Source organism: Aquila chrysaetos, chromosome 17 (assembly GCF_900496995.4).
Source record: "Aquila chrysaetos chrysaetos chromosome 17, bAquChr1.4, whole genome shotgun sequence".
NCBI classification, from domain to species: domain Eukaryota; kingdom Metazoa; phylum Chordata; class Aves; order Accipitriformes; family Accipitridae; genus Aquila; species Aquila chrysaetos.
The window spans coordinates 4328386-4352169 of record NC_044020.1 but is presented as its reverse complement, the minus strand read 5'-3'; the positions used below and the strand labels follow the sequence as shown (position 1 = coordinate 4352169).

The 23784-nt window shown below is 41.0% G+C and overlaps 1 protein-coding gene across 4 annotated transcripts in view; it reads right to left on the bottom strand.

Moving 5' to 3' along the window:
- LARGE1 (LARGE xylosyl- and glucuronyltransferase 1) overlaps window positions 1–23784 on the bottom strand; it is a 300218-nt gene that overhangs the window by 25193 nt on the left and 251241 nt on the right. For all 4 annotated transcript variants that reach the window (XR_003927115.1, XR_003927116.1, XM_030040447.2 and 1 more), the window contains 3 exons: window positions 18143–18298; window positions 6795–6958; window positions 2052–2330 (listed from right to left, as the gene is read on the bottom strand). Coding sequence is in view for 2 of the 4 variants with exons in the window: in XM_030040447.2 (XP_029896307.1) it covers window positions 2052–2330; window positions 6795–6958; window positions 18143–18298 (599 nt within the window). In the remaining 2 variants the exon portion in view is untranslated. The remainder of the gene's footprint in view (window positions 1–2051; window positions 2331–6794; window positions 6959–18142; window positions 18299–23784) is intronic.

The following is a 23784-nucleotide window of genomic DNA, read 5'->3' as shown; positions in this document are numbered from 1 at the left end:
CCCAGGCAACAGAGACTCACAGTCAGCGTTAAGGCGGTATGGGCCTCACAAAAAGCTGGCAGAATAACACAAGGTCTTGGATGCAGCAGCTTTCACTGTGAATCTGTTTTTTTTTCTGAAACAGCACTGATGGGTTGCATCTTTGTGCATTTAGTTCTACAATACATTATCACCATACAAGAATTATTTCTATGGTTGTAATATCTCAAGTATATTGTAGTATGTCATTCTGTCTTCTCTCCTCTCTTCTTCGTTTCAGTGCTGGCTCCCATCAGTGCACTGCAAAGCAGCATGGAGGAACAAGTTGCTTTTTTAGTACTACATGCCAGTATCAACAGCTGCTACCCTTACTGTGTCCAGCATTGATCGGAAGAAATATAACAGTATGCAAGACTAATGTCAAAGAACAGAGAAGCTAACAACAACTGTCCCTACATATATCTTGAGACAGCTAACGTGTGCAAGGGACAGAATGATTTTGGAGTCCTCATAGTACAAGTCAAAAAGAAATACCCTTAAAACAAGTGGGAAACAAGCTGACACAGTGTGATGAAACTTCAGTGATATTATTGAAACCCGGTGTCTTAAAAGCCATAGAATTATAGAATGGTTTGGGTTGGAAGGGACCTTCAAAGGTCATCTAGTCCAACCCCTCTGCAATAAGCAGGGACACCTTCCCCTAGACCAGGTTGCTCAAAGCCCCATCCAACCTGGCCTTGAACACTGCCAGGGATGGGGCATCTACCACCTCTCTGGGCAACCTGTTCCAGTGCTTCATCACCCTCATTGTAAAAAATTCCTTCTTTAAATCTAGTCTAAATCTACCCTCTTTTAGTTTAAAACCATTAGCCCTTGCCCTATCGCAACAGGCCCTGCTAAAAAGTTTGTCTCCCTCTTTCTTGTAAGCTCCCTTTAGGTACTGGCAGGCTGCGATAACGTCTCCCCGGAGCTTTCTCTTCTCCAGGCTGAACAACCCCAACTCTCTCAGCCTGTCTTCACGGGAGAGGTGCTCCAGCCCTCTGAACAGTGAATTTGGCCCCATACATGGATGCAGAAATTGAAAAAGGCAATTAATTCTCCACATGAGGGAGAAGTGAGAAGAAGATGCTTACTGAGTTGTTAAGCCTGAAACAAAGGAATTCCTCCGTAAGTTTATGATATTGGAAGGTGTATTTCCCTTTACACTCCAAAACGCCGGGCCTATGGACTGAATGGGATCACCTACAGGCAGACCGTCACCGGAACACTTTGATCAACTTTTACCAAATTAGAACAGAGATGAAAAGCAAAACTGGTCAGGACTAAGGAACTGAAATCCTCCTGTCTGGCCACAGGGTGTCCTCCTTGCTCTATGCTTTGGCCTCAGCTGACCAGCCCCTGCAGGGGGAAAAGGTCTTTATTTAAAAAAGCTCAGTTAATGGATCAGAGGTCTGTAGTTTGCTCAGCCCAACCTGCTCACATTCGTTAGGATACAATACACACTGAGGTTACTCTTCCCAGTTTCCTTATGCTAATTATTTTGCCCTGACAAGTGCTGGCATTGCCGTCATATTTTTGAGCTGGTTAGACTATCACCCTCTTTTCAGATACGGAACTGCATTAAGAGTGTGTCACAGGGACAATAAGTTTCATAATGCTTTGCATGTTTTTTCTGTCACTGACATTAAGAACCAGGGATGTTTAGGGAAATCGCCCGGTTCACATCTCCGCTAATACAGGATGCTCTTGCACATTTAATAATACTTAGTCCAGTTCAATTTTCAAATTGATTCTTCTGCTACTCTGAGGGAATTATTCTGATGGCTAACAGGGCTCACATTTAGACCTGAGTTTTTTCTTTCATAACCGCATTGCTTTACTTCCAGTTACAGCCCCTTCCTCTACCCTAAAAATTCTTGTGCCTCGCTGGGCATTGTCACACCTTAAACACCTATAAGCTGCCTCTTTCAGATCTGCTCAAACTGCATTGTTTTGGGAATACGTGAGAAGGGTGGGGTGTGGAGGGGCCGAAAACGTGGGTGACAGTGGGAATCCCTCTGCTGTCTGTTTACCTGAGGTACTCGTAGAGTCCATACATGGGCAAGAAGTCAATGTCGGACAGAAACATGTATGGTGTGCTGATATGCTTCATGGCCACATTCCTTAGCAGATTCACAGGATAGAACTGGCCCTCCTTGTACACGATATGGTAGCCGACATTGTGGCGGCTCATAAGTACTTCCGAGCCCTGGGCGTAGCGCAGAAATTGCTGGGCTTCTGCATCAGAAAGATAGAGTGCCAGGCTGATTGGACCTTCCCAGTGTTTGCAGATGGCTTCAAGCATCTGGAGCCTGAAAGAGGAAGGGTGAGAATAAGAAAAGGCTGTCTCTCTGTCTGGGACTCTTTGCCTGGGTTCATCTGATCAAATGCAGGTATCTGGCTCTAAGTGAGACAGACTGGGGTCACTTTATACGCTGTGGAAAGCAATAAATAGTTCTACAGCACAATTCATCTCATGTAAGTTGATGTCTCCTTCTGGACAGATGGACTTCACCCTAGATATGCCTACTTCTCTCCACTGAATACCAGGGAGCCTAAGACGGCCCTAGCTCAGATATACACATCCACAACTCAGATACGTAAAGCTAGGTGAAATCAACACCATCCATCCTGCCTACAGCATTGATGCTGCAGGAAAACCCACATGGAAGATAGGACTTCATTTGATGGGAGCTTTGAGCAGTTGCAGGGATCTGTCCATGTGGATCTACTTACAGGATAGGAGTCTCGGAATCTTAAACAGTGTCTAGTGCCCAATTCACGCTTCAGGTCAAGCTATTCCCACATAGTAACATACTACAGTGCTCTTTAACAAGCTTGTGGAGGAGAAAGGTATACAGACCCACAGATCATTTTACCTCCTGTTTAGGAAAACCTTCCCCACATTTTTGCAAGGCAGTTAGATCTTAAAAGCTGTTAAGAGTGATAGGTCAAGGGAAAACTGACTTACATGAACATTTGCATTGACTAGAAGAAAAGTCACTGTCAGGGAAAGGGCAAAAGGATGACACATCTATAGAAATGGGATTTACTATGTGTAGGGAGTAAGGAGAGAAGGAGGGAGAGACATGGCATTTCTGTGGAGTATCAAAAGAACATTTCAGACAAAACCATCATTTAAAGTACTAATTTGTGTATGCTTTAGCAGTATGGCAAATTTCATTAAATCATTTTTAAAACAGATTGTATCAACATATGTTTTTTAAAACTTCAAGCACTTACAATACTATTGATGAAAACGACAACAAAAGATCTCATACACAAACGTAAATCAAACCCAGCCTGGTCAAAATCATTTAAGCACTTCGGGTAATTTATAGAGAATTGCCTAGAGATTAAGATATGCCACCCAAAAATACAGCAAGGACTGATTACAAAGCCTCTTGAGTTAATACAAAGGGAAACGAACCTATGCAGCCTAGCCAGATACTCTATTAAAAAATAGGGAGAGTAGACTATGCAACATGATTATCTTCTCTCCCTTCCAAATCCACATTACTAGATTTTTCCTATTAATATTTATACAGAACACAAGAAAAGTTTTCTGCATCATCGTAATCAGAGAAAATAATTTCCCCCTCCTATCTCCCTAAGCTTTGCAGCAGAAAGGAATGATATACCAGCAAACACACATTCTGATTTAACATTAATAGCTTTTTTCTGCATTTCTGAAGGATCGTGATGACATCCAAGATGATATAATCATTTTTTCTTAGATATGAGATATTACCTTTACTAGTCTACACCTGGTACATTATTTTCTTTTTATCTGTTATTGAAACAAAGGTTATTATCAGCCTGAAACATACAGCCGAATTAGAAACACAAATCGATAAAAAAGATCTAAAAAGTATGTGAAGGCTTTAGGCTTTTGATTGTACAAATAATAAATAGAGAAATATACTTTTTTTTTCTTCCTTTTTCCAACATAGTGGAAACCTATTAATCAGGAGACTCCAATTCATCAGCACTTAAGATTTAGGGCAGCCTCTTAGAAATGGAATACTTGCCTAGCAAGAAATGCAGCAAAATGCCTTTCAAGGACTCCACGCAGTGGACAAATGGCATACATAACTTATTTAAACGGCACACCTGATAATGCCTGCAAAGCTTTTCACGATAGTTAAGTGGGAACTGGGTTTTGCTGGTATAAATTTCCAGCTGGACAGCTTAGTGCCCTTCAGAATACTCCATTTTGCTGCATCGTTCTCATTGACAGGCTCCACTTCCACGAGTTTGATACAGGGACTGCTGAGTGATGCTCCATTATCTGCTCTCTGTAGGTTGTTACAACAGTCTCCTTTGACCATAAAACTTAGAATTACTTGTTTCTAAGCACAACATGGCCAAGTTATTTTGGTTTTGTTAGCCATCTTGAGGAATGTGTTCTCTTAAGGACTCTAGAGAAAATAAATGTACTGCTATACTGCATAATAATGAGGTCATCATTTAGTTGGTAAATTTTTTAAAGGTCTGTTTCAGTCAAGTGAATTTTGCTGGAATTCAATTGTTTTGTGAGATTCTTTGTTTTCACTTTTCTTCTTAAGAATACTCAACCGATTTACAACTCATTCTCACCCAGACTTCAAGCGGTGCAATGCTAATTGTCTCTTTCCTTGTCCATATCCTGATCTCACATTTTTGTAACTCCCACTCTGATTTCTGAACCCCAGGTACATTCCATGCCTTTAAAAAGGCTGCCTAGCCAAAAGACGTGCAGTGATGCAACCAAGCCATTATCCAAGAAAATGTCACATCAGTATAAAAGGTGGCAATTAACCAATAATGAACAACACTGAATGAAGTCTGTCTCAAAGTTTCTATCACCTAAAGACATTAATGTTAGCTCCTGAACAGCACCCCTTGCTTCCATTCCCCAAGCCTACAGCACAGGCAAACATAAGCCTGTCACGATAGTCATGTCAGTCTCATCTCCAACAGGACTATAATTGGAGACACTGGGAGGTGCTTTTTTGCCTTTCCTCATCTTGGATGATCATTTGAAGGAACGATGCAGGAATGTAGTGTATAGCACATTGTTTATGTACATGTCGTCTTACATCTGAGACACTATTCTTAAATGTCTACAGCTATGCTGGAGGAGTTTAATAGAAGTGGTTTAAAGAAGCTAAAAAAAAAGGCAGTAACTGAAGGATGTGAAAGAAAACAAAGCAGCTAAACAGTTCTTTGGTATGATATTATTTATTGATTTTAGTTGAAAGAAAGTATTTCCAACTCAAATCAATAATTTATAGCAACACACCAACGAAGCAGGGAAGATTTTTCCTGCACAGTATCAGGAGGGCTGTTCTTCCTGAATAAAAATGTGTGGTTCTGTCTATCAATAAAAACATGTGCCCCAGTGAGGATCCAGAAAGGGAAACAGATGCTCAGACTTTGCATCAGTGCCAGTGAATCAGCACTGAGCCCCAGCTCACTCTTTTGAATTAAATTCTGGGGGGAAAATATACCAAGTGCACATACCAGCTTTACTAATTTACTGTGGCACTCGCTCAGGGTCTGGCTTAATTTATTTCTTTAGTTTTTTACTCAAAGGTTTGTGAACACTTAAGAAATGTTTCCTCAATTAAAAATCAATAGAACAGACACCGATGCGCATAGCAAATCATAACACAATGTGCAGCATGCAGCGCTGAGGCACTGGCAAAACAGAATAGCCCTCATTCCTTTGTGTTTATTTTTAAAACAGGCTGTAAATGTTTTGTTGATCTGAATTCCTCTGACTCTCCTGGAATACTGCTGACCTTCCACTGGTGTAGCAGTGGTGGTATTCATGAGTCATGTTGTATTCTGTATGTGCTCCACTAAATGAAATATCAGTTTCTGGCTAATATTCAAGGAGTCTGACCTGTTTTGTAACCCACTCTGATAGCAGTAACTACGAAGTTTGGACGAGATTCGAACTGAGAAGCAGGAGGAAAAAAGAGGCTGACAATTCAAAATTTCACAAAGCTGGCTGATCCAGACTGTGCTTTCAGAGCTTCTGAAAAATGACAACTAATTGCAAGGGTGGGAATCAGAAAGGTGCAGGTGGAATTTGTCACAAAATGGATTTTTTTTTCCCTAATGAAATACCAGTTAAATTCCACTTTACATCAGAACCGAAAGTTGAAAAGAGTTAAACTAGAAATGTTATTCTGAAAATCAGCATTTGTATAAAAATGCAATGACTCCTCTCAAAAGGAGATTTTTTTTATTTCACGCTAGCACATTAAAAAAAGAGGTTTTATTTTCAACTTCCCAATTTGAAACTAAAATGTTTAGTTTTGATTTTCACTGTAAGAAAAAACACTAATTGAAATTTTCTGCAAGGAAAATGCCAATGAAAGCACAACTAACATTGTCTAACAAGGAAATGCTGTGTGTAAAAACTTGGCCAGCTACAACTGCTTGCCTAAGTCTATTACAAACATCTCCTGTTTTTTCTAAGTTGTTGCAAAACTCCATAAACTAATAATGCCTGACAATCCTGACAAGTGACAACCCCTGCAGTTGCAGTATTCAGCCTCTTATGAACTCTACACACACTCGTGTGTGCACCGCAGAGCTGAAGCCTGGATGCATGTGTGATATCTACATGTGCTACTCCTAATTAAAGAAAGGTCTTACAGTATGACATCTAAGTTTCTACGAAAGTCAGTTTTTTCTCTCCCCAAAGCATTACATAGTTGAATTTTTCTGTAAGAAAATATTCATTGCCTCACGTTCCCAGATAAACAAGAGATTTTCCCTACCTGTCCATTGAAAGTTGAGCCACCAGAGTTACATCGGTATTGTCTGAAGCAGGCTCGTATTCGTAATGTAGAAAATACAAATGAGTGCGATGGACAGTGAAACGTTCTCGACGAAATTCATAGCATAAGTCATCCTCATCCAGCTCAGACAGCTGTTTCTGGAGCTGTAAGGAAAGAGTGGACATAAAGATAAGTTCTTTATAATTATTTCAGCAAATCAGAGAGAACGAGGAGGTTGGGAACTTGCAGCATGATGCAATGCGAAGTGGCAGTGGAACATACAGAGTAGCAGGGTTTTCCCAAGCCTAGCTCCTGCAAGTCACTGGACAAGAGATTAGAAGAAAGCACTTGTAAGTGAATTGATAAGGCAGACAGACCATTGTATTATGGTCTGTATGTTGTATATATTATCTGTACTACATACTTTCAACATCCAGACTAGCAATGAAAGTAAACAATCACAAGTTTAATAATCACCAAGTTTCAGAGTTAATGCTCCAACGTGATGCATAATGTCATTCCTTATTAGAAGCTGCGTTTCAAACTACTTGTAGACATACAGCTCCAGTAGACAAGACTCAGCAGCAGATTAAGCTTGTACGTGCTGGACTGAGCAATTCCCGTTCTGGTGCCTCTGTTGGAGAAGAGTAACTGCTGCTAGCAGCATGGACAGACAGCTGGAAAAATAACATCTTTAACTGATCATTACTCCATCTCTTGAGATTTATGTATCTGCGCCAGTTCAATTTTGCAATGAAAATATTCTTTCAACGGCAGAGGTGCCAGAATTAAGCCTACAATTTTAACAGGATTTATGCTTCTGGATACCTAGTTTGAGAAATCCAAAGGATGGCAGATTAGCAGAGAACAGGTATTTTTTTGACTCCCTTGGAAAACAAACCCCTTCAAAGTCAAAATAGGCATCTCAAAGCAATCCAATCCCAAGTCATGTAGATATGTAGCTTTAAGAGAATGAAGTTTAGCTCTGGGGAAAGGAGGAGAAAAACTGACCAAATGTCTATGCAGTTGACCAATTCCATCCCTGAACTGTATTATTTTAAAGCCAAACATCTGGATAGATTATTTAAAATGCATTCATTTAAAAGGAAAAATCAGTCACACCTGCTGTAAGATGTACTACAAAATGTAATGAAGATGAAAATTATACATAGTCTTAACACGTCAAATAGAGTTCCTTTTGTGTTGCTCTAAAATTTAGGTTATTAATAAAGGTATCATTTTTATATTTTATTTCTTAAAAGCAGCCTATAAGAAGAATACGATTGCATGTTTATCAGTACATAAGAAACATATTCATTTTATAGGAATTTTACAACTTTTGATAAAAATCACAGTGCACTTCAAAACTGTTTCATGCAACAAAATGATTATTGAATTATAGACATTCATTTAGATTTAAAAATCTCTTATTTTTGTCCTGTTCAGAATGATTTAAAGTAATAGTTTCACCATCTTCAAGAACAAAAATGGAAAATGTAGGTATTTCTTGTTCTAATACTGTGTTAAGAGGAGCTGTTGTTCTTGGAACTATAAGCATAATGGTTGCCATCAACAATAATGCTTACAGCTGAATGTTTTCCTGTGAAGCCTGAATGGAATAATTCCTGATATTTTCCTGTACATCACTCTATAATCTTCCTTTGAATAATGGAAATACCTCCTTTGATTTCAATGAGTTTTGGATCAGGCTCTCATTCTTCTGTGCTGTTGTTCCGCACAGATCTTAAACCATCCCTCAGGAGAGACTGCTTTTAGAAAAAGACGAGAGTCCGATCTTGACAAATTTTTACTCAGGCAAAACTTCTATTGAAATCAAGATCTTTTTTGGTGGCATAGAAATCAGGAGTTCTTTACGTATTCTTGGAGTTTCATTTATTCTGCTTCACAAATCATCATTCAGCTGAGCCTGTACTTTATTTTCCAAATCACACTCAAACAATATTTGAATTAAACCCAATATTTACAACGACTAGAAAGAATATTGTATCTTTCTGTTTCTTCCTTGAAAAGAGACATTAGTATGCCCTTAACAGAATTATCAAGGAGATGACTGAAATTTAAATAGTTAAAACAATAGCAAAGCACATTTCAGGGGTACCTTACTATCCTGCTGTACATACAAATGATCAGGCTAGAAGTTTATAACTGCACAGCAGCTACTAACCAGGCAGTCACTGAATGATTATCAGATTACATTCAGGTTGCAAGCTAAGAGTATATAAATAGTTAATTATGAGTTAAAGAATAACATTTGGGACTAAATTACGCCTTTGCGCACTGCAGAGCCCTGGGTGGGGGAAGAAGAGGAGACGCAGCTTCTTAGAGCCCCCAGTATTTTGATGGTGAAACTCACCAGGTCACGAAGATGGTGATGGAGATGAAGGAGAGCAGCAAACAGCAGAAGATCCCTTCTGCTACAGGGAAAGGGAAATCTTGCTCTTTCCGCTGCATTTCATAGGGTCAGGATTTTGTCTCTGTCCTGTCAGACTTCTTCTAAGCCTGCAGCTATGCTGATAGTGCGCGAGGTTCTCCCTGGCCCTTCCCGTGACTCATGCTCAGCACTGTATGTAGTGTTGGGACCCAAGAGGTGAGACAGCTATGTCCATACGCCGTGGCGAGCGCAGTCCCCAGAAGACCCACGGGCATGGTGTGCCTGTCCGAGAGCCCTGGCTAATACGTGGGCATCGCTTGGCAGGATCAGACACACAGCTCCATCAGCACTTTGCAGGAATGCTTGTGCAATCCTTGCCTGCTCATACGACGAGCCTAAACTGCTCGGCAGCCTTAGGAGCCATGCTCTGCAGGCTGGGCAAACGCAGCTTGCTTAAGGTGCGCTCCCTCAGGTAGGACAGGCTGTGATTTGGCCCGTAGCACTGTCACTGCATATGTGGCAAGCAATGTGCACTAAGGATGGGCCTATCCTGCAATGGTGAGGCAACAGGCACTGGAATGCAATAGCGTGTGATTATCCATGTGAAAACTCCTCTCCTGCTGGAAGCAATGCTGGACATGCTCAGCACTCTGGATTTGGTCCAGCAAAACCCATAAGCTCACAAACTATCTCACTGAAGCTAACGGTATGACGTGGACAAATTATCAGGACCAACAGCTGGGTGCTGCAGAGTTTTACGCAGTTTAAGAGCCCTTTTCCCTCTCTCACTTTCTTTGTTCCACATTCATATATACATTCAGATACCCATGCCCCAGCATCCCATACACATACAAAGGCTGCTTCCTCTTTGCTATGAAGAGACACACACAACCTATAAATACATACTGCATACAGTCATATGCCGTTTTTTACACACATATTTAAAATGAAGAGTGTTAAAGATGCATGACATTCAAAAGACGGAATCATCTGAGACAGACACATATATATCCTTAAATTTACCTCTTTCTTAGTTACCTCCTATTATTTTTCAGTTACATGATCACAGAAAATTTCTCCAATGATATAATCTTACCTACAGCATGCATGTTGCATGGATCCATTATTTACAGACAAAGAACTTACAGCTTGATTTAAGGTTTGCTCCCACATTCTGTCTTCTTGAAAAGATGGGTTTATAATGGGAATGCTGATAGATCTAGGCAAACAGATGCTTACTTAAACAGAGTGCACCATCAAAACGAGGACCTTAATATCAGCTGGATTTGATAAAAAGATGACATCCCCATTATGGACCCCTCCATTATATTTATAACAATATGCCTTATACAGCAAAGACTTCTCAACCTTAGAGTGACAGCATGTATTCTCATAAGCGAGTACCTGCTTAGCATAAGATTCACTGTTTCTACAAGATTTTCAATGCTAAGGCTACTTGTCACTGAGCATGTGGGAAATGTCACCTCTAGGAAACATGCTCACAATTGGAAAATGTATTATTTTCAGACTGTGTATGGTAGATGTTCTCTTAGGAGATACTGTAGTGGGAAACAAGTGCTTTCATTAGCATCATGATGTTACTTTTTCCAGAAATAAAAATGGCAGCCATGACATGCATAATGCCAAAACAAAGAGACAAATACATAAAAAAATTTATGCTAAGTTACTTCTCTGGGCAACCAGCTCCGGCAGGCAATCAGCCTTCATCTCAGGAAAAGCAGTGTTTGAAGCTAGGCTGGCCAGAGAGACACAGGCAGGCTAGAAGGTATTCAACTCTACCATAAATCGCCATGATTTACCAGGTCTACTTGTCTGACTAATACATTTGTATGAGATGAGGTGCTGTTTTCTATCCATGTGATAGATGGTAGACCCATATGATACACGGCACACAACATGTACCTTTCACCAGCGAACTGGTCAGTCTGCTCATAAATCTCCCTTCCTAAGGCTGTTCCTAGTGCAAGCAAATTTGTGTTTGGCTTCGTTTTTTGTTTCTGTGTCACAGAAACAATTTACTTCCCACCAAAATCTACAGGATTTTATCTCAGATGAGACCAATCCAAAATCCAGGATCAGAAGTATTTTCTTAGGGATTAGCGATATTTAAAAACCCCACCAACAAACAATGTTATGTCTCTAGAGGCTCCTTAGATCTTGGGGAAGGGGATAAAACCCCTAATGTAGGCACCTCTCATCAAGTGTTCAAGGTGAGGTGAGATGACATGAGGCTCAAGTCACTCACTCACTCAATATCACACTAACACAACAGGAACTAAACAGCTTAGAGGAAAACTTTTAACTTTCAGATCATCTTTCCTTCTCCCAGGTGTGTGCAGTTAAGATTCATAGCACAAAATCAACTCAGCTTAGCCACTGAAATGAAAACTAACACCCACCCAGGATGAAACTATAATCTGGTTATAAACTGCAGCAGTTTCATTTCCTCCTGTGTAGCTGTCCCAGTTCCCACCAGCAGGCAATTTGGACTGCAACATTTAGCACTTTCAAAGTGTGTGAATTAACTGTTGCCTTTAGCATGGCATAAACAAAGCAGATGATGATGTAGGGAGGAAAAAGCATTCACTGACTCTTGTTTGGGATGACCTACATAAAGTACTTCTGGCTTCTCCAATGATTAGTAATAAAAGCCAGACTAATCCCACGTCAATTAAACCTTTATTCCTCCCACGCCATAAAATTTTGTACATTTGCTATGGGTCAAATTGAGCCTTCTGTAAAACAAAGCTGTGCTAAGGACAAAGAGGATAGTGTCTGAGCAAGCCTACCTAGCAAGAGGAATTTGGCTGCAGCATGTAAAATGTAGCTAATACTCTTGCTAAATGGAAGTAAGGGCTTATCTTGACTGCAAATAATCAACACAATTAAGAACCCAATTTTCAGGCATGCGTAACTACTTGGACAGTTCCGTATATATGAAGTACAACTTTCCTTGATCTCAGCTGCGGATGTCAGATCTTGGTAGTCCTCTGCATCTCCCTTCCCCAGGTCCCTGCCAAACCTTCTTGGCTGAGCTGTTCCTAGACCTCCCTTGCAGCACAGCGCCTTGACAGGTTGGTCTCCTTGCTTTTGTTTTCCCAGATAATTCCTAGCCCTGTTCTCTCTTGTGTGGCAAGAAGGTTAAAGTCAGTCCCAGCCCTGTTTCTAGTCCCATGGCCTCTATTCAAGTATTCTGCCAACTCCCTATACCTACAGGCACCCATCTGTCCTTTCCTCCTCCTGTTCCAAACACTCTCTCTCCAGAACCTACGGCTCAATTAACTGTTTCCTTTCTGCCTTTGATCTAGCTTTCATCCCTTTTATATGTGAATCTGGATTTTCTCTCCTCCACACTGCCCGGACATTAGTGAGGGCAGTGGATGTCCCTTAGAACAGAGACCAAATAGGTTCCTGCTCTCAGCTCTACTATCCAGTCAGAACCTGGCATGAAGCATTCAGAAGAAACAGTCAGAGAAAATGCCAATCTTTGTCCAGGTCCCCTGCCTGCAGCATGCTCAACTCTGCTGTGTCACTGGGATATATATAATCTGGTCAGGTGTATCCGTGCACATTCCTAAGAAAGAGTCTCCAGAGATCTGAGCTTCCAAAAAGTTGAAAACACTACTGACGATGTGTAAACCATGATTTTTCAGCATTGTAATTTGCCTAGGTTTTCACCATGTTGGCAAAGACATGCTCCTTGCCCAAGTGTCAGTTCCTTCTCTGAGGTATGGAGTATCTCCATGAGTAGATCATCAGAACTTGTGGTATGGGCAAACTCCCCAAGCTTTTCCCCATGTTTCACTTCATAAAATGAGAGAAAAGAAAAAAAGAGGCATACCAGCATGACAGAAAAAATACCAGTCCACATGATCCCTCATCTAACAATAATATAAGCAGCTGAAAGTGGTATAACAGCAACTTTCAGGCAACTAACAGGATGGGCTACCAGCTCAGCATTTAATAACAATAACAGTTGTAATAATAGAAACAGCACAGCTGGGGAAGTCAGGATTTCACCTCAAAACTGCCATATACCATCTGTTATTACTAGAGAAAGACTGTGTCATGACAAAATAGTAACTTTAAATCCCAGTCCTACAAATGATGCAGTATTCTGAAATTCCGCAGGAGCAAAGGGTACTCAAAGCATCAGTCTAACTGCAAGTTCAGCGCCTTGATACTGACTTGGAAGCTCCCTTTGCTTGCTATTTTTAGATATTCAAAAATGTCTAAATTTGTTAGTAGTGTTTATACTATGTGGTACATTGCTAGAATCTCCTGCTTTTCTGGTGGATATGACAAGATGGCATGCACAGCCATTTGCTAACATTAAGAATCTCTGGTTTTGCACAACAAAGTAAATAAGTAAAAACACATTTAGTAAGCAACTATACACCTAAGCAAGTGTTTTCAGGGAGAACTAGATTTTTTACACTGTTTCTTTGTACTGTTGGTTTGAAAATCTGAAAATATACATCTGCAGAGAATTTTTTCTTGTGTTTTCTGAAAGTCTTCTCTAATGGGCATCTACTGTCCTTTTCTTAAACTGAGTGAAATCAGCGATAAATTTCCCACTGATTTTGCTCTGGGCTTTGCATCCAGACACAGGCTTCCCTAATAGGGGACACCCCATTCAACCTTCAGATTTAATGCTTTGTCAGAAGTACCTGGTGAGAAGCTGTCTGCAGGAAAGAAGTTTTATGAGAATGCTAAAAGGTTGAGTGTGTGTCTGTGTGCTAAAATCAGGCTTACAATATCTATCTTATAGCGTAACTCTAGACATAGGCTGGTACACAGAAGATCCTGTTGAAATATTTTAGGCTTTACAGTAGGTCCTTTAGAATGAAACACTGGACATAAGCATTAAAAGCCAATAGGAAATGTTCAAATTCAAGATTATTGTGAGCTTTGCCTTTGTGGGTTTCCCTAAAATCTCCTGCATTGCATCAAAATAACAGAGAAGGAATGAGAAGGGGGAAATAGCATGGAATAAGTAGGATGGAGTGACTAAGGACGTGCTGCAAAGGCCACTTGAGTCAATGGCTGTGTTTACAGGAGGATTTGGTTCATATTCTGAATTTCCCATCCAGAATCTGCAAAAAAAGGCAAAGGGGTGATTGTAATACCAATTTGCAGAGAAGAGTCTGCTCTGTGTAATCTCATTTTAGTACATACTGAATAAAGGGGACTTACAGTACTGGTCTATGGCAAGGAGCATGTGGCAGGCTCCTGTCCACAGCCTGTCCCTGCAACACAGAGGGTCTTTCAGCTTGAATATTTCAAGGGAAGGATGAAACATGTATGTACACATAGACATACCTGTAAGCATTTTTACATAAACAGAAAAAACACTCCAATCTTTATTTCTTTGCCTCCAATATTTGTTTCAGAGCCCTATCTGTTCTGTTCACTCCCATTTGTAACGTTCTGGAACCTAATAACAGTGCTGTTTGGTGCAGCTGGAGATCAACAACTGACTAGATCAGGACTATGCAGCGTAAGATCTAAAGACTGCCTTTAGATCTCTTAAAATTCAGCCGGTGGTATTATACTTCTGTATCAAACATTAAAAAAAGTACTAAGCCTTTCACATGCGTATAGATGTATATATTTAAGCACACATGCGTGTGCACACAAAACATAGAGGAAAAGTGAGAGAGATTAATATAAGGTCTGATTACCTCTTAAACTAATGCCCCTTTACACCTCTCTGGCACTGTAAAGAGTCCTCAAAATGGGAAGATACGTAATTTACATTCATTTTACGGCCATCTCCGTACTGATGAGAAGCATGAAGGGGCCTGGTAGTAACAGAACCAGCTGAACGGTACCCACTGCCACACTTCCTTTCCACATTTTACACATATTTGCATTAAAAATGATATTCCTTAATTACAGGTTTATTGGAACAAGACCTTAAAAGTAGATTCTGATACAGCCAGCCAGTGAGAGACAGACTCACACCAAGCCACTGCTTCTTCCACAACAGGGCTCAGTGCATTTACTGCTTAAGTAATTCTCGCTGACTATAAAACCAGCAGAGCTATTCTAACATTTTGTCCACTGGTCCACAGTGGAGAGAAGCACAGGCAGCTGAAGGAGCACCTTTTACCCATATACAATGCCTAGCATAATAAAGCCCAATTGTGTTTTGCGGCTGCTAGTCTCAATTCAGAGAAGAAAGGAAACATAATCATAATAGGTATTAAGATAAATCAAATAGCAATTCCTACTTTATACATACTTGACTTTGCAGAAATTATAGCCTTTTATGTAACATATGTGCTTAGGAATCCTAATGGAAATGTACGGCTGCATCTTATCGGACTAAACATCCATCTCGCCCAGCATCTTGTCTCCAGCTGTGAGCTGGCTGCCGAGAGCAGCGTAAAAGCAGGGTGAGTGTAGAGCGATGCTTTCTCAGAATGCTCCCCCAGTCCTGAACTTGTGGTTCAAGGACTTTCTGCACCAAGGCTTAACAGCTCCTGATTGATTTTCTTTCCATGAAGAGTCACTTTTGAGCATATGTATATTTTTAGCAACATTACCTCCTGCTCAAAGCTTCATTACATCGTGGGTGAAATGTCTATCTTTGTTTTGAACCTGCTACTTGCTATTTCCACTTCACGCCCCCCTAGTTCTTGTACTGGGAGGAATGACAAACAGTGGTTCCTTACAAGCTCACCTTACAAGATGTTCTGCTTCTGAAGATTATCCTGCAATAGATCACGGGAATGTACGGTGTTTTAATAGGACACCTGTGACACTGTATGTGCTACAGCAGACAGAGTGAGAGAAAGAATGGTTTTCATGATAATCCTATTCTTTGGGCCTCATAACCTCAAAGCTGAAACTTGCTTTTTGTATTCTACAATAAAAAGGTCATAGTCAACTTTAGAGGGGAGCTTACATCAAGGGTAACTAATAAAAACCAATGTCTCCTCCTAAGTGACTACTCTTAAGCTATCTGAAGTTAGATTTTTTCTCTATCTGTTTTGATAGAAGGCTGTTAGCTTTTTGGTGTCTCTTGGCAAGTTAGGACTCATGTATTTTTGTATGTCTAGCTCATTCTTTTCAGTATCTCTTTTTTTTTTTTATTTATAAATGGAAGAATGAGTTACATTTCTTTTTCAGACACAAGCCATACCATATACCATATTGTGTTCTACTTGTCTTGAATAAGAAACAGGCTTGAACAGTTAGTCATTTCCAGTGTCTGTCAACTAGATACAAGTTCAATAAAATGAGCCATTTTAAACTTTCAGGACTGCCATTTTCATCAGCAAGAACTTGCATTCACTGTGCACTGCTCCCCAGCAACTTGTCATTTGGAATAAATCTGTTTATTAAGGATGTACAGAGCTCTGGAAAATATAGCAACAAGTCTGTGACTGCATTCATGCTCTTCGAACCCACACAACATACTGTGAATTCAGTATAATTTTAACCTGCATTCTTAAAAGTGTGATGAAGGTGTGTTTTGTTCTGTTGTGTTTTTTTTTTTTTAATGTCTCACTCACCTTTTCTCTTCCTATCCTACCCTCTACTCTATTTTATCTTGATGTCTCTGTCTGTCAGACTCTTAGTGGTCTTTTATCACATTCAGTTCACTTGATTGTCTAAAAGCCTCTCACTTTTGCAGAGGATTTTCTTCCTCCATGTGCTTTTGCTCTCACCGTGGGCTCGCTTTCTCTCCCTCTCCCCCCCTCTCTCCCCTGCTTCAATCTCTCCCAGTTAATGTTTATCTGCAGTTTCTCATCATTCCCCACTGCTTTCAGAAGACAGTGGGATGGTCAAATAAGTATCTGGGAAGCCATGTCTTGGGCTAAAATATATCTATGCAATCTCTGACTGCATAGTTAAAAAATTGGGAATGGCATCTCCTGTGGTCATTTTATCCACAGACTAAATGGTAACACTACAAGCCTCAACGATGCTATTGATTGCCAATTACTTCTTAACTGCTAATGTGTACATGATACTGGCTTTGCTTTATTGATTTTTATATAGAGAATGTTGTATATTTTAGAAATATTTTTTTTTCTTGAAGATAACATAAAATGTTACAGGTTCCTTGTTTTTTCCTTTCAGCCTATGTAGCCGAAAGTGGTACTTGGTCTAGAAATCTCCAGAGACCACATTATACACAAGGAGTTCAGATACATCTGTGTATAAACGTTTCAGTTAACAGTTTTTTACATTGGAATTATATATACTAAGGCATACACACACATAAGAACATCTGTATATAAACACCCTTGATTTCAACTATTTTCAAAGGATTTGCTTTGTCTGAAAGGTTCTGATTGCAGATTTTATGCAGATACTCATAAATGCTGCTGTGTTTGGTTAGGGGCAGTGCAGAAAAAAACTGCAGTCTCACAGCCTACATGTACCTTGAAGGATTAACTCATTCTATAGTTTGCAGCACGGCAAAAAACTCGTAGACCTAAATCCAGCAGTCTTGATATTTTCCTTTGTTCTTCATTATCTGTGCATTAGTATCTAACAGCCAAAATCGACATCACTGTGTGCCAAACAAACACACAGCAAGAAACAAGCCCTCCCCCTGGAAACTTTTAGGTCTAAGGGTAAGATTTGTAAAATTGCCGAATGGAATGAACAGCACAAATCCTCATTTTCAGTTTCTGATGTGACCTTTGTTAGGGATTTTTAAAAGGCAAGGTAGACAAAATAAAGCAACAAAAACCAGGGGAAAGGCAGGATTAATATGACAGTTTTACAGGTGAGGAACCGAGGCACAGAGAGATTAAATGACTTGCACAGCATCACTCCTGGAATCTGAGCACCTCAATTTTCCTGAGTCCCTCCGCACCACACTACCCGCACCACCAACTCTCCAAGTCTTCACATAGCCTGTGCCTTGTATGAACCACCCTTTAAATAGTCAAGCCCTAGACATCCCACTTACATTTTCACTGTTAATGTCTGCCTCACTGGGGCAGCCAAAGAGTTCCCGTCTCAGCAAATTCCCATCATATTCCAGGAATGTCAGGTAGAGATTGCGGAAAAACTCCACGTGCTTGTTTTTCACTCGCAGCTTCTTTGGTGAGTTCCAGTGAATCACCTCAGCGGGGAAAAAAGAGAAAACACATCCTGCTGTTAGAATACAGATTTGCTTTATCTGCTCTTTTTATGTGTGTTCAGTTCACTGCCCTCTTAGAAACAAAAAAACCCCCAACCCCCAAACTACATAGACTTCCTTCTGTATTTTATCAGGAAGGCTTCACCATATCTTTCACAAGTAACCGCATACTCTACAGATGATGTGCTTTGAAACTCCTCCATAGAATTACCTGCACATTTGAGTTAGGGTGCTGCTCTAGTTTGTGATACAGCACCTCATAAATGCTGCCACAACTCTAATCACGGAGCCGATAGGTTATGGACCCTGTTGAAGAAGGTGGCAGGACGGGGGACACAGGGATGTAGGTATTAAACATTAATCTCAGATTTCCACATGACTGTTTCAGCTAATGAAATTGATTCACTGTTGCAAGCCAGGCAGACTCTTCTCTGGTTAGGTATTGAGAAGAAAAAGCTTGAAATTAATTCCTATACCCATTTACACCCTTCAAAAAGGACTGAATTTAATCTGACTTCCTTTTCGCCATTGCTTCATTTAAAGAAGACTGATCTCAGTTGCATTACACAACACAGTGATGCAGTACAATGCTTCACCCTTTGAATTCCAATTTCTAGCAGGTATTTAGCCTCTGCTAATGGGAGATGACTCTCACAGTGGCCTAGATTTAACTCTAATGTTGACATAAAGGGCCTGATTCTCATTTACATCAAGGGAACTTTGCACTGCTGCCAGTGTGAATGAGAATGGGGCCCTAAGGAAAAACTAAGAGGGAGCTAAAAGTGGCGTGCAGGAATGATTTCATTTTATAGAGGCTATATTTTAGGCGTAAGAAAAAAACACCAAATGCTTTGTATTCAGTTTTATTCCTGTGACTTCTAAAGAGATTAAAAAAAAAAGTCTCCCTTGGGAATATTTCCAAGCTAGGAGTTCCGGAGGTTCTCTGAATCCATTAAGTTAATTGCATGAAGGCACCGTGTCACTCACACACAGCCACAGAGCTGCAACGCCAGCTGCCGAGCCGGCCGCGCGGTAAGCTTTGCTCCGAACATTGCATTTATGGGAGGGAACGCACAGCGCTGAAGCGCAGCACGTAGAACAGAAGCAGCCCAGAGCAGATGAACGCAGTTCCCTCCGTGTCAGCAACGCAAATCCACGGGAACAGGGAGCCCTCTGAAATCACGCTGTTGCCAAATCAGAGGACCGGAGGACGAAAGAGCAGGACGTAGCCTGAATTCTTCCTGTGCTAACTTCAGCAAACAACATAGTCTCTCCACTGAGTATTTATACTGCCATAACAGTTATGGCACTCTTCTACATACCTAACACCAATGAAAATACCTTCAGATAGGGAAAGCTTTATCCCTTCCAGGATTTCACTGCTGAGGCTAGTAGGATGTCAAAAAAACATACATGCGGTTACAGAAAAGCAACTGTAGGGAAAAAAAGATCGTTTCAGAAATTCACTGGCAAATCACTTTCTCCAATTATAGGAACGCTTTAAATCAAGATCATGATGCATCTATGCCCTGTATAAATCTGGGACATTATTTGGACAAAACTGTAGATATTGGTATAGATATTTTTCCCAGGTAATGCTACATTCTTTGCTGTTTTTACATTTGTCCATACGTTCAGAAGTGTAGCTTAACTGTGCAATAACATCTTGCTGCAATGCGTGCTGAAAATACGGAACACCACAGAAACAAAAGGAGCTTTAGGTAGGTTAGGACATAAACTTAAGATGACAGATTTCCTCCACTGAAAAATGGATCTTCAAAATCTCCCTTCTTTGAAAAGAACTTGACATATTTCATCCATTGCAGTTAACTGCAGCAAAAGGCACTAAATGCATGCAAAAAATCTCAATGATTGAATCCTACCTGAGGGAAACAGGCACACATAACAGAAGCACAGGGCTTCTAAAGGGCTGCTTAACAGTTTTACAGGGTAGTAGTATGCATTTTTACAAGCAGGCATAGAATGGAAACTGTCTGCTGGTAACCTGCATTTATTTAAGACTGGATCAAAGAAAGCTGAGAAGCTGGCAAGCGGGACAAAAAATACTTGCTAAGAAAAACCTGTGCATTCTCCATACTACTCCTACGCTTCACGTGAGTTTCCTTTTGGATGTCTTCGTGAGCATCCTATCCCCCTGCTGAGCACTCTGACCACTCACCCTCAGGACCATGAGCGCAGAAATGGCTAATGGTGATAAACTCAGGAACTGTTACGGGACAGGCTCCCCGGTGCTGCAGGAATTTCCCATCAACATACACTATGTCACATCACAGCCAAGTACTGGTGTTGATGCCTCTACCCAGTTGTGTCAAAGCCAGACAACTGCTGTTGTCAGCGCAGAGGCTCTTTGCTGCTGTGCTTCAAAATCTGTTGTGTGTGTAAAAGCTGGTAAGTGTCAAGGGCCTAGCTGGTGGTTCGGATCTGATCAGATTTGAAACGTGTCAGGATGCTGCATGTGTACAGATGTCAGGGGAGCCTGGAGTGAACTGAAGAAAGCTGAATGGAGCTGATGACTATCCAGAAAAGCTCATTTTTTAATCAGGAAAGACAGCACACGCCAATGCAGCTAAAGAACGTCAAGGAACTATGCAACCATCTGGATGACCTGAGGTAGAAAAAACACAAAACAGGTCTAGCAAAAAAGCAGGCTGCTTTTCAAATGTAACTTGATTAGATAAATATTTTGTCATATATGAAAGCATAAAAAAGAACAGCAGGTGTCAAAAAGCAACAAGACTCTTAACCATTGACATACAACACTACATCCAAAGACCATATTCTTTCGCTGTCAGCCCACAAATTCACCTCCAGTTCTGACTGTAGCTGTCAGATTTGGTCTACTGCACCATCAGCTACAGCAGAAGTTGTACAGGCCAAGACATCATTGCATACATACCCTGTCATGGGCTTCAGTGAGGTACATGATGAAGACAATGGGCTGCACAGGTAAGCTATGGCCATTACATTAGAAACTTTATTGCGGGTAACAGTGAATTGATTGGAGAAAAAAATAATCAGTTGGAAAGGGACTACAGGGAAATCACAAGAAAAAAAAAAAGTCAAACTTAGAATCCACTTTATTTGCAGACTGAGCAAGTGTTATCTCAACATTAAAAAAAGAAGGTGAATTCAGAAACTAAAAATCTCATTACTACAACATCCCCTTTCCAAGACTGAATAGCACCATAATACTGTGTTTATTTATTCTTCTATATTGCCTCTTAGTTTCTAAGCTATTCCAAAGCTCTGTTGGCTTACAGAGGAAACTGCAGCTAGAACATAGAGAATTCCAGCACCATTATCTGGGTGGACACCTCAGGAACAGTGCTAGCCTTCAGGCTGTCCCACAGATCCTTCCACTCTTGATCAAGGCCTCCTGAGAACTAAGAAAAATACGGTCCTTAATCTTCATTTAGCAATTTAAGCACTGAAAGATCAGAACTTAAAATTCCACATCTATTTAACACTTGGTTAGTCGTCATTAAGCAACTTGGCACTATCTACATTTCTGTTAATACCATCCTAGTTAATCAGCAACTGTTGCCACTCACTGATTACACCCAGCCAGCCTCCTGGAACACTTCCATACACTTACGACCTAGTGAAAAAGGCTAACTGCACCAATAGTTCCCATTTATTCACCAGGTTCTGACCCAAAGCACTCAAATGATGAGACAGTTGGAGCCTCATAGACCAGCAGTGGGATCTGAGATGGAAGGTAACAGAGGATGTTATATGCTGGTGGAGTGTAAGAGAGGGCTCTAAGGTCAGTTATCTGCATGGAAATACACTGAAAACAAAAATCCAAGCAAACCTCCTTAGGTTACCAGCTGCATTGTCCTCTCTGGAGAGATTAAATACTTTGAAACTGATGTTCAAACCACTAAACGACAAGCTTCAACACAACATTATTTCTATAGATACCCTTATCCGCTTTTCCCCTGAAGCATCTTCTCTCTCCAAAAGAAGTATTTGGCTAAATGTTTCCTTAACCACAATCTCTTGCACTTTTTACCCAAAGACACATCTTGATAATTTCTCACTCTGCTTCAGCCCTTATGAAATCAGATAATACAGGATATCCTGTATACCTATGTAACTACCTTCCTGGCTGAAGGGGTAAAAAGTAAAAATAAATTAAGCTTGAATTTAAGGCTACAGAAGTTTAATTTTGCAAAGCACTGCACAGATATTCTTAATCAAGCCCATGAGCACTTCACAATTTAGGTAAATCAGTAAAAGTAGTATTTTGTAGACAGGGAGCTTTCCTGCTTAAAAACTAGACTCCTTGTTTAGGCAACCAGACAGTTTCCACTGAAATCAACAGGAGTTAAACATTCAGCAAATCTGCACAGTAAAGTCACCTATATATGCCACTTTAATGCCATCTCAATAGGCTTTTTTCAGGCACATATTATTGAAAAGTTTAAATATGCCCCAAGTCACACTGCAAACAAGCACCACATGTGTAACTTATGCCTCGATTAGAGATGTCTGGAAACTTTATTTTTAAACTGTGTTTTATCAGAAATGAATGGTTTAATAAAAGAACCAATTTCCTCAGAAAGGATCAAATACTTCACAGAAATGTCATCAGGGAGGTTTCAGAGTGGTATTTCTGAACTGCATAAGTGGAAGAGGCTCACGCTGGAGTAGCCAGCAACCCAGAGGTCCAGGCACTGCTTTCGGATGTGGGAGACAAATCCTGCCCTGCCCGATTTGGTGCCCGTGGTCCCGGGGATTACTTTACTCCCCAGTTTACTGCCTATGACGTATGGCGGTAAGCTGACAGACAGTCCCCACCTTGTACTTTTCAAAGTTCTCAATTTTTTCTCAAAAGGATTTGCAGCTCTCCCTTCAACTCCTGTACCGATGTTTAACGAGAGGCCTCCTGCCTCCAAAATCACCCCTAAAACCACCTCTGTAATACCACAGTGCTCCCTTTTTGGCAGAGTGGAAGCACCTTCCTGACTCTGATTTCAGTTCAAGGGAGGTGTTCTGGGTTTGCGTGGTGGGTTTTTTTGGTAGCAGCGGAGGGGCTGTGGGGATGGCTCCTGTGAGAAGCTGCTGGGAGCTTCCCCGGCTCCAAGTCGGACCCGCCGCTGGCCAAGGCCGACCCAACCAGCGATGGCGGTAGCGCCTCTGGGAGAACAGATTTAAGAAGGAAAACCTGCAGCAGAGAGGGGAGTGGGATGTGAGAGAAACCCCTGTGCAGATACCGAGGTCAGTGCAGAAGGAGGGGAGGAGGTCCACCGGAGGAGGGGATGCCCCCGCAGCTCGCGGTGAGGCGGCAGGCTGTCCCCCCCAGCCCATGGAGGGGAGCGGGGGAGCAAAGGCCGCCCAAGATGGCGGGACTCCGTGGGAAAGCCTGTGCTGGAGCAGGCTGGGACTGAAGATCGGCCCGCAGAAAGGACCCACGCCAGGGGAGTTTGTGAGGAACCGCAGCC